Source organism: Phocoena sinus, chromosome 12, assembly GCF_008692025.1.
Source record: "Phocoena sinus isolate mPhoSin1 chromosome 12, mPhoSin1.pri, whole genome shotgun sequence".
NCBI lineage: Eukaryota > Metazoa > Chordata > Mammalia > Artiodactyla > Phocoenidae > Phocoena > Phocoena sinus.
The window spans coordinates 18,007,594-18,019,879 of record NC_045774.1 but is presented as its reverse complement, the minus strand read 5'-3'; the positions used below and the strand labels follow the sequence as shown (position 1 = coordinate 18,019,879).

At 33.4% G+C, this 12,286-nt stretch overlaps 1 protein-coding gene across 4 annotated transcripts in view; it reads left to right on the top strand.

Annotated features, from left to right (window-relative positions):
• The window catches only part of STXBP5 (syntaxin binding protein 5), a 170,029-nt gene that overhangs the window by 80,278 nt on the left and 77,465 nt on the right, over nucleotides 1–12,286 (top strand). For all 4 annotated transcript variants that reach the window (XM_032650692.1, XM_032650690.1, XM_032650691.1 and 1 more), the window contains 5 exons: nucleotides 8,629–8,783; nucleotides 9,981–10,053; nucleotides 11,385–11,532; nucleotides 11,736–11,803; nucleotides 12,068–12,108. In XM_032650692.1, the coding sequence (XP_032506583.1) occupies nucleotides 8,629–8,783; nucleotides 9,981–10,053; nucleotides 11,385–11,532; nucleotides 11,736–11,803; nucleotides 12,068–12,108 (485 nt within the window). The remainder of the gene's footprint in view (nucleotides 1–8,628; nucleotides 8,784–9,980; nucleotides 10,054–11,384; nucleotides 11,533–11,735; nucleotides 11,804–12,067; nucleotides 12,109–12,286) is intronic.

The following is a 12,286-nucleotide window of genomic DNA, read 5'->3' as shown; positions in this document are numbered from 1 at the left end:
AAATTGGCAAACTATTTTCATGGTATTTCATATGAAAAATGCACCTTTTAAAAAGTTTGATTAGTTGTAAATACTGTTGTAATTCCACTATTCTAAAATAATTCTTTTCATTTGTTCATTTTCCCTAAGTCTTTTTTCAAATACATATACATTTTCACTTAATTATATTCTTAGAGCATATTCAGTTTGGTATTTTTTTTCTACTTAGTATGTCTAAAGTATTATAGTTTTTATTAATTTTTTAAATTAGTTTCAAGGGCTGTGTAGTTCACTCAGTCATACCTCCCTTTTTCTGAACATTTAGCTTTAATATTATAATCAGGTTTATAATATTAATACAGTAGTGAGCATATTTCTCTTGATATTACAGAGAATTCAACAGAAGATTTTTACTATTTTACGATTACAGTAAATTTCCAGTGGTGAAATTTTTTTTTTTTTTTTTTTTTTTTGCGGTACGCGGGCCTCTCACTGCTGTGGCCTCTCCGGCTGCGGAGCACAGGCTCCGGACGCGCAGGCCCAGCGGCCATGGCTCACGGGCCCAGCCGCTCCGCGGCATGCGGGATCCTCCTGGACCGGGGCACGAACCCGTGTCCCCTGCATCGGCAGGTGGACTCTCAACCACTGTGCCACCAGGGAAGCCCCCAGTGGTGAAATTTTGAAGATAAAATATTTTTATAAATCTTGACAAATTACCATATTGCTTTTTGAAAGTATACTTTAAAGAACTGAGTATAAAATCTAATAGTTTCATCCATCTCATCAGTGTGGGATGACTTTTTTTGTTTTATTAATTCACTACCTTAAAAATCAGCATTTATTCTTTAGATTTATCTTAAATTCTCTAACCATAATTTGAACTCCTAAATGACTGCTGTTAATGAATGGAAAGGCAGCCTGCTGTCATAATCGGGGTTGAAGTTAAATTTGTTTGTATCTGCAGGCAAAGCAGCAATGATTCATAGAAACTTTTTAATTTAATTTTTTGTAAGCAATTGTCGAGCTAAGCTTTTATGTTTTGACAGGGACCAGAAATTATTCATATGCTTTTCTATAGTTTTGAATATGTATTATTTATTAAAATGTACAGCTTTATTTCAAACCTAATTGTTTTCAAAATTGTTGCTTATTTGTTACGGCTATTCAGATATCCCCTTCTTATACTGCCTCTAGTTGATTCATTCTACTTTACCTACTACTGAAGCTCATTCTGAGCTTTCCTTCAGTTTCTTCTTTTAGAGCCATGCCTCCTCCATCTCTAACTTGGTTCTCTGGTGCATCCTTAAAGCTTTATGGATTGTTCAAGCTAATGTAAGGGTATATTTTCCATCATTATACATCCTAATCTACATTTTGTCCCATCCCTACAATGCTTACACTTGAGATCTATACATAGACTAAATATCTTAGTGATAGTTCACTGATTATTCTAGTACTTTTACTTAGATGTTTATAATATATATTGATATCAGCTTATATAATTTAGATTATATTTTTCTAGAGGACGAGAATCAAATCCATGTAAGGCTTTTTCTGCAATAAATGACTTTTTAAATGTTCTTTTATAAACAAGCTTTGAAATCATGCTTGTAACACTGTGAACCCTCATATATGGTCCATTTAATCAAAAATTAATTCCATATGGCAAAGATTACATTAAAAAGTTTAGATTTCTTTTTGAGAAAAAAGAAAGCCTAATTGTTACATAGTTAAATTCTCCTGTGTATTGATTCTAGAAAGAACCAGAGTAATACACTAATATGAATTGCTGCTATATCCTTATAAATCTTATGCATCCTAACCAATCCGTATATAAAAACTGTAACAGATTGAAATATCAATGCATAAGTTATGTGGAATTTGTATGGTTACGATAAGTCTTCTAAACTCTGTATCTTTATCTCATTAATTTACCATGTTGATGGTTACTGTTTGTTTTGCTTTCTAGTTTAACTTCACACTACACTTGATGCTCTGTCCTGCAAAGCACAGGTAGAGAAAAGTTATGTTGCCATAGACATGGCAACTTCATCATACTAGCTTTTGTTATGATCATCAGCTGTTTGGGCTACAAGAGAGTACTGTAATTCTTCTAAAGTTATTAAGGTTCATGAAATAATCAGTTCATAGGAGCTCTTAAGCAAATTTCTGCATCCAAGGTAGGGAAGGTGTTCTGAGATCTTTTTTCCCTTTCATAATTAATCATTACGGTCCATTTAATGACAAATTAATTCCATATGGCAAAGACTGCCTTAAAAGGTTTAGATTCATGAATTCTTCTTCTGCCCTTTTCTCCAAATCTGTGGCTTGTAAGCCAGTCTTTTAAGTGAGGATTTCACATGTTAGAGGACCGATGCTAAATAACTCTTAAAAATTCTTAAATAATTAAGGAAGACATTAAAATTTGTCTAGTATGAAGAGAAATCATAGGACTTTGATAAATATCACTATACTAATTGTCAAAAGTTGATAACTTGGAAAAGAATGCTACTTTATTTCTTTGCGTTGTACAAATAGAATCCCCTTTAACAAATTCAAGCCCACTATTAATACCTTTATTAATTATAATACCTTTATTAATTATAATACCCTTTTATATAATTATATAATCACTTAATAATTACAATAACCAATTAATTGTTATAACCTTTATTAAAATGAAAACCTGTCATAGCATATTTTCTTTTGTGTGGGCTTAATTTTTAGGTGTATACAAACAGCCCACAAACTAAAGACCCTTTACACTTTTAATTATGGAAAATCCCAAAGAACTTTTATTTATGTGGATTTTATCTATTGATATTTACCGTATTAGAAATAAAGATTAGGATTTTTAAAATATGTATTACTTCACATGAAAATAATAAAAACCCTTTGCATGTTAACATAAAAATATATTTTAAAATAACTTTAAAATTCCAAAAAGAATGAGTGGAATTGTTTTATTTTGGAAAATACTGATTCAGTGAATCATTCATATCTTTTAGTGTTGACACATTTTATTATGTAATATATTTTTTAATTGATACTATTACCACTGATCTCATCAGGAAAGTCTTTAAGTATTGGGAAGCTGTGAAGCTCAGCATGACAGATAAAAGTTTTCTAGACTCTTGATATTTTTACCTGAAAGCCTAGATTTTATCATTGTAACCAAATAATCTCAATTGTTTTTCTTAAAATAACAGACTCATTTGATTCATTTTTGAGAAAACAACTGTTACCCAAACCTAACTAATGATAGTTCGTCAGTCATCCTTTTTTTTTTTTTTTTTTTTTTTTTTTTTTAAACATCTTTATTGGGGTATAATTGCTTTACAATGGTGTGTTAGTTTCTGCTTTATAACAAAGTGAATCAGCTATACATATACATATGTTCCCATATGTCTTCCCTCTTGCGTCTCCCTCCCTCCCACTCTCCCCATCCCACCCCTCCAGGCTGTCACAAAGCACCGAGCTAATATCCCTGTGCCTTGCGGCTGCGTCAGTCATCCTTTAAGCAAAAATAATAGCAATTCAGTTCATAACTCAAACAGTAGTACAAGTGCTTTTCTAGAAATAACTGTCCAGTTCAGTATACAGAAGCAGTGCTTTATGTATACCTCCCATTTTCTCAGCACAGTATTAAAAAGACATTTCTTTACATGCTACTTATAGAACCCCTTTTAATAAACTTAAGCCCAGTGCTTTATGTATACCTCCCATTTTCTCAGCACAGTATTAAAAAGACATTTCTTTACATGCTACTTATAGAACCCCTTTTAATAAACTTAAGCCCAGTGCTTTATGTATACCTCCCATTTTCTCAGCACAGTATTAAAAAGACATTTCTTTACATGCTACTAATAGAACCCCTTTTAATAAACTTAAGCCCAAGGGTCAAGATGAAAAATTTTAAATGAATCATTTTACTGCTTCATCAAGGACATTTTAAAGTGAGAGAAAAACACCTCTTTAACGTGTGGCAATAAAAAATACAAATAACTAGTGCTGTTTGGTGCCACTGCTTTGATTCATGCTGAGATGCCAGGAGTTTTATTCACCTACTGTTACTTTTGTGCCATCAGTGCAAATATCAACATAGTAAAAAGGTGAGTGATGTCTTAATATCACAATGAAAAAGGTTTTGTTTTACCCTTAGTGATTTTTTGGAAAAGGTCCTGGGAACCCCTAGCAGTCACAGACCACACTCTGAGCATCACTGTTGTGTGTTATATGGGTATTTAGAGGAGTTATCCAAAAGGAAATATTTTGAGGTTGCATATTTTTGATACCTTAAAGGATATGTAATAAGTCCAATTACTCTTAACAATTTAACATAACAAAAATAATAAAACATTTAACATAAAATTATATTAAAATCTTATATTTTATGTAAATACTGTAATATTACAAATCCACTTTACCAAAGCTGTATTATCATTGTTAAATTGGTCAGTAAATGAACAGGAACTTGTTTAAATATGTTATGTTTCTTTATTTTTACCCCAAACTCATATCTTTTTATCTGAATTAGCAAAAGGGTCTTAGGGTTAGTCACTAGTGAAACATGGTCTGGAGGTGGCTCCCCTAGTTCCAGAGGGTCCTCTTAAAATTGGCAAAGGTACAGATCTGAACTAGAAAGATACTGGAGTATCATCATCATCATACTAGTAAAATACTCACTTCATTATCATAGTGATTTATTCTTATGGTACCCAGGTGTTTCTCTGTTCACTCAAATAGTACTGTGATGAAAACTTCTCATAACTAAGCAGTAAACTTGTTCTTGGGATCAGTCTGTCTACCCAGCCAGGCCCAGCCAAAGAGTTCTGTGCTTACTGACTGAAGTCCATAGAGCGTGAGGGGTGTGGGGCATTGTAGTGAGATCCTTAATGACACTAAGTCAAGGCTAAGTCAAGTAGTACTGATCACTAGGAGGCTCAACTTCCCGTGCTCCACTACTCAAGGTGTGATGCGTGAATGGTTCCAGTCTGCTAACTGGTCTGAGTGCAGAGGTAAAATACCATACTGTGTCCTGAAGGAGCTCACAATACAAATGGAAAGTAGATAAACACTGACAATTCAGTGTGGAAATGTTGAGAAGAGGGTGCTTAGGAACACAGGAAGGGTACCCAACTCAGGGCGGGAGGATGAGTCAGGAAAGGTTTTTTGTAGAAGATAATGAATGATTGGACTGAGTTTTAAAGGAGGAACCAAAAAAATGAGAGGGAACTACATCTCAGGCAATGAACAACTAAATGCGATTGTAATTATATAAGCTGCAGGTTATTAGGGTGAGAACTAAAGAAATGGTGAAGATGCAATAGAGGAGACAGGTTCTTGAGATCCTAACGGTGTAACAGGATATGTTTGCAAGATTTGGGGGTCATGTTATCCATTACCACGTATTGCTTTACTCACTATGTTGCAACCATGCTGACCTTTTAGTTCCTCAGATATTCCAAGCTCATTCTTGACTTGAGGGCTTTGCAGTGGTTATTCCTGCAGCCTGGAATGTATATCCTTCTCCCCCAACCCCAAGGTCTTTGAATGGCTGGCTCCTCTTCATTCTGGTTCCAGTTCATCTGTCATTACTTTAGGGGCCTTTCCTGACTGCTCTATTTTACAGTAACCCCTCTAGCCCCTCCCTTACATTCAGGACATCACTCAACCTTGTTTTATTTTCTTCACAGTACTTGTCACAATGTGTTTACTCTCTGTCTAGACTAGGCATGAGAGCACCATTTTATTCTCAGGCGTACAGGTGCTCAAAAACTATTTGAGTGAATAAATGGATAGCATTATGGAACTGAGTTGAGCAAGTTCGTTATACAAATGGCTTTTTGGGTAGAAAAGATAAAGAACGTTTCACATGGAAACACAGCTTCAGCCAAAGCTGTTATCAAGGCCAGCCAATGAGGTTGATCAGAATCAGGAAGCATATATGCTTTCCTAAAGTGTCTAGTCTCTTAAAAACTACAATCAAAATTATAAAAAGTTCAAACTAACACCTTCCTAACCTAGATGCCTTCAAAAGTTAAAGTCTTGTATAACACCCAACAACATCATTAAAGAAATTCTTCTTAAATTCCTCTTAAAGTAATGGAATAAAGCTTAATTCACATATTACCTAGAAATAATCTAGATCCCTAGAACTTTTAATATAATTCCAAATGCCAACAAAACCTTTGAATGTTTACAGTTTTCACCATCTAGGATTAAAATATTTAATTTTATTTTATCATTGTATTTAAGACGGGTTTTTTTCTTGTAAACTATTTCATTGATATTTACGCCTCAAGATTTGGGGCATTACAATGAAAAAAATACATAGTCTGTGGGATTTGTGAATCAGGTGATTCCTGCCTGGCAAACTGCACATAAAATAAGATTTTTTTAAAACATCACATAAAATAAGAAAATATATATATATGCATTTATTGCTGAATTATGGAAACCTTTATTATTATGAGAAAGAATATTACCGTGGTATTCCTTTCAAACTATTTATCCATTTATTTTTATCCATGTTTTTTCACTATATTTTTTTTCTCCTAAATTTAGAAAAGTACAGGCCATTTACAAGGCCACTGAACAAACACATAGTTGCCTTTTGAGGACAAACCTACCTAAATGCCATGGTGTTATTTAATACGTTAACAGTTTGTCCAATAAGCTGATCACCTACCTGGCAATACCTACTTGGTATCTGCATGGAAATTTTATTCTGTAGTGTAACTCAGCATCTTCTTGTTCATGGTTCTTACATTAATAATACTTGTGTTTTATTTTTAAGTTGGCTATATGTAAAAACAAACTTGTCAGACTATTCTTGAAATACTACATATAAAATACCTGACCCAGGCCTCTCACTCTATAAGAGTATAAGTTGTTAGACTCTTCACCCTTCTTCTTAGTATTTTATATTCAGTTGTATGTTATATTTCAAAATACAGATGAGAAGAGATATATTCTGTTTATTATATGTGATGAAAAGTAGAAGAAAATTAAATATACTTTCCTGACCACAGTCAGTAATCACAGTAAGCCAAGAGATTAGAGCAATGAATATATGGGTATACAGTTCTATTCAGGACAAAGTTTTAAGCTCTGGTTACTGTCACTTAGCTGAAAAACTAAGATTACCCAAAACAGTTTAGCGCTGAAAAATCTAAACGTTAGTAAGCTAGACAGTGGTTAACGTAACATACATTTCTGTTCATTCATTCATTTACCAGCGAGGCACTGTTCTGGATACAGCAGTGAACAAAGTGGACAAAAACCCTTGCCCTCATGGAGGTTACATTTTCATGAGGAAAACAATAAGCAAAATAGCTCAATGGGTGATAATGATTATTTGATGATAATGACGATAATACTAGGTAATTCTTACTAAGGGTGGTCTGTGTGCCAGGCACTGGCCCCAGTGTTTTGCAAATATTAATTCAATAATTGTCTGAAAATAGATATCACTCTATCTCCATGTTATAGATGCAGAAGCTAGGCATAGAGATTAAGCACCTTATCCAAGGTCATACAGAAAGTAAAGCCAGAACTGAGATTTAAACAGTTTAGTTCCAGAACTAGCACTTTTAACCATTACATATTATTACATACTGCTTGTACTAAGTGTGAGAGGAGGGAGATAGCTACACTGGACTTAGAGTAAGCATTATGAAACTACCTTAAAAAATTGTAAATGAAGAGATTTAAGAAACTCATACATGGAACATTTTAAGTCATCTATATAATGCACCATAAACAACTTCCCCACCAACAAATGGGAAGGTACATATGGCAGATCAAGAGCTAATTTCCTTAGAATGCAAAGAACTCTTACAAACCAATTAGAAAAGAGTTACTAATCCAATAAACATGGACAAAAAACATGAACAGGCAGGTGAAAAATTAAGAAATACACACAGACCAAAACATAGGAAAGGATATTTAGGGTTTTTTCTTTTTTGCATATTTAAATATATTTAAAAGTAGATTTAGATAAATCATTAAATTTAATAATGACTAATAGGGAGACAAGAGTTATAGGGCTAATTAGAAGTGGGAAAAAGGCAGCTCATAGATGTGCATGGAAGTTGTAGTTTGAGAGCATACCAGCCAAGGTTCTAGGAAACAATTAAGCCCTACAGAAAATGGTTTGAGCGACCATTTTTCTCAAGGGTGATTTGTAGCTAGTACATTGTTGATGCATCAATGAGAAGTTAATTCATTACATACAATGGATGCCTTAGGGTATTAGCATTCTCTCTTAGAATTTCTGTTGAGAAGGTCTGGTTATTAGGACTGGAAATAATGACAGTACCTTTAAGAGCCTTATCAGGAGAAACCCAGAGAGAATATTTTGAAAATTGTATGAAAAGGGTAAAGGGAAAAAAATCAGGGACCAAAGGGGAGGTATGAGAGTCAAATGTGGTCAGTGTTCATTCTTACTGTAGGTTAATTTTCAGGAACTCACCTGGGTCTTACCTAACGCAATTTAAAAAGCTACATGTGAGTATTCAATTAAATGATGCGTAAAAATGTTAAAATTTAAGATTTTATTATTTCACTAAAAAACAATTTATGATACAGCAAGAAAATAGACTCCACTATGCTATTTGTAATCCTGACTATGTATTTTATTTCTAGGGAACCTTTTATTATTTTATCAGGAGGTTTGTCATACGATACTGTAGGAAGAAGACCTTGCTTAACAGTTATGCATGGGAAAAGTACTGCAGTGCTAGAAATGGACTATTCAATTGTTGATTTCCTGACGCTGTGTGAAACCCCATACCCAAATGGTAAGCTTTGTGTCTTTAAAGTTCATTCTCTATAGGTATGTTATTCAGAACAAAGACCTATTTGTTATCTAAGTAGTTTACTTATCCTGTTGTGCCAGTTCTTCCGTGGGAGAGATGCTGCCTTCATAACTTTGTAAATTTTATTTGAGAAGTAAATTTTGTTTTTAAACTGTATCTGTTTAATATTACATATTAGTAGTAAGTGCCTTTGAAGAATAAACAAAACTGTCCACATTAAGAAACATTTAAAAATCCTCTAAATTACTAATGTATTAGTTACAGTTCTCAGAAAAAACAGAACCAATAGGAGATTTTAGAGAGAAAAAGAGAGCAAGAATATGAATTTATTTTAAAGGAATTGTGAAAACTTACTGCAGACTGAAAATTCAGGAAAGAGTTTGATTTGCAGTCTTGAGTCTGAATTCTGAAGGCTGGAAACTCCAGCACGTTTCTGAGTTGCCATCTTGAGGCAAATTGCATTTTTCCGAACACCTCCTGTCTTTGCTCTTCAGGCCTTCAACTGATTGGATGAGACCCACCCACATTATCTAGGATAATCTGCTTTACTCAGAATCTACTAATTTAAATGTTAGTCACATCTAAAAAATACCTTCACAGCAACATCTAGACTGGTGTTTGACCAGACAGCTGGGCACCACAGTAAAGACAAGTTAACACATGAAATTAACCATTACAACTGGCATGTTATTATTTCAAGAGGAAGTTATCTGGATCTTTTTTTACTTTATTTGAAGCTAATTGAGATATAAATATGTAATGCATTTTATAATCAACATGCACATAGAAAATACCCAAGAAAGAGATTATAATATTATAGTAGTACTGTAGTGGGTTCCTGTGAGATCCAGTATGAGTTATTCTTATGGGTATTAAGATTAAAATTTAGGGTTTGTTGTTCATGTCCTGCCTTGGACTTTGCAATACCATGGAAGGTACTGTGAGCTTCTTGTCTAATTCATCTTTACAGAATAAATAATTTTTTATGGGGTGTTATATAGATTTATCTCATTTAAAACATACTGGCCTTGCATTGTATGAAGTATAATATCAGAATGTTAAATACTTGAGAGAATGGAACAAAATAAAATAAAAACTAAGCAAGAAATGTTTGTTATCTCATTTGCTGTCCTCTCGCATATTTAAAACTATTGTTCATGCATTGTTTTCCTATTCCAGATTTTCAAGAACCATATGCTGTGGTTGTTCTACTAGAAAAGGATTTAGTACTTATAGACCTTGCACAAAATGGGTAAGAAATAAAATTTGGTGAGCAATTACTTTAGTGTGTGGTGAAAAAAAGAGTCTTTTTAGCATAGGATTGGCTGTTTCATTTCTTTGAAAATGCTACATTTATATCCATAACCTGGACCTCTGTTTAGAACTACAGATAAACATTTCTCATTACCTGCCAAATTTCTCTGTTATGTTACTCATAGAAATTTCTTGTTTAAGTCAAAATTTGTTGAATTTCTGAAATTTCGTATGATTCAACTTAATACTTGGATACTCTGGGGGCACACAAAATCAGATATGTCCAAAATTCATCCCCATCACAGCTTTCCTCCAGATAAACTCTTGTAGTCTCTCCACCCATATTCACTTTCTGTTGCCGTGTGTCATGAACATTGTCAGGTAATTTTACATGCAACCCCAATCTTGTTACTCTTTTCTTTAAACCACTATAGTTCTCTATTGGTTTTTTGTGTAAAAACAGTTTCTCGGCCTGCTACTCTACACTGAAGGAATTAAGGGTACATTTCCAACCTGGTGCCTGTTTGCTAGAAAAACTGAATGGTGTATTAAACAAACACCACACTTCCATGTCTTTTCTTATGTAGCTCCCAACAGCTGAAGCATTCCACTTGCTTCACTGCCATCAAAAATCCACATAACTTTCAAAGGCAGCCTCTTCAAGCTTTTCTTATTCTCTCTTAACCAGATATATCATATCTGATCTATAAATTCTCACCATAGCTCCTTTGCAACTTTTTGTGGTATTTCCCATATTCTTCTTGTTCGTAGATGATAGTATGTTTACTTATAAATTTTTTGAATGGAAGAACATTGTATTACTTATTTGTATTTCTTGAGAGATAATCATTAAATATGGTTTTAAATGAGTTTACCCATTCAATATTTCAGTGTTTCTCAACTGGGGGCAATTTTGCCCCCCAAGAGATATTTGTCAATGTCTGTGTAGACATCTTCTGTTGTGGGGAGGGGTGCTACTGGCATCTAGTGGCAGAGGACAGGGATCCTGCTAAACATCCACAATGCACTGGACAGTCCCCATAATAAATTATCTGATCCAAAATGGGAATAGTACTGAGATAGGGAAACCCTAAAGTGTAAGTGAACAGTATTATTTACCTTACTTTAAGGCATTCCTAAATTCACATCAACTTAGTGTATGCTACCTGTAATAATGAATTTTTTTTCTTCTTGAAAATAACAAGACCATGTGAAACAAAGGATAACTTATTATTAAATAAGTTTAAATATTTTTTTAAGTTTTCATTGTTGTATTAATCATAGGTAGTAATTCATTAAGTTAATATTTTTCTTTTCCTGTTGTTAAAGGTATCCTATATTTGAAAATCCCTACCCTTTGAGTATACATGAATCCCCTGTTACATGTTGCGAATATTTTGCTGATTGTCCTGTGGACCTTATTCCTGCACTTTATTCTGTTGGAGCTAGACAGAAACGTCAAGGTTACAGCAAAAAGGTACTGAACATGAGTTTTAGTAATTACTGTTACATTTCAGTATTTTATATTTATCACTTTGGAGTGGTTGATAATGATACCTTTTCTAGAGAAATTAAAATCCTTTCTGAATATGAAATATGTTGTGTACTCTTGTCATAGATGTATTATGAAGATATATAGTATCCTTGGAAATTGCTTTATACAGTAATCTTTTCTTATAGGAATGGCCCATTAATGGAGGCAATTGGGGCTTGGGTGCTCAAAGCTACTCAGAAATAATTATTACAGGGTAAGTAAAAGTCCATTTTCACCTAATGAATCAATAATAACTAAATATGATTAAGACTACATGAAAATTAATTGGGCAGGTAGTGCTTGCAGTAACATAATAAGAAATAAGTTATTGTCTAGAACCTGCCAGTTTACCCTAAATTTTACCTTTTTCCTCATTTTGATGACTGTCTTTTTAAGTAACAATATATTTAACTTCAAAGAGAGAAATAATGTAATTTTTTTTTCTTCAACACATTCTTAACTCATTTGCTTTTCACAGGCACGCTGACGGGTCAGTTAAGTTCTGGGATGCTTCTGCGAGTAAGTATTCTGAATCGTGTTTGTTACATGCTCTACAATCATTGCTTTTATATAGCCTGTTTTGTAATGATTGCATAACCAACATTTAATTTGAAATTTAGAGACTATAAATTTAATACCTGACTTATCAAGTATATGAGTTTAGAATTTATAATAAAGACATTTTAAGGATGTTAAT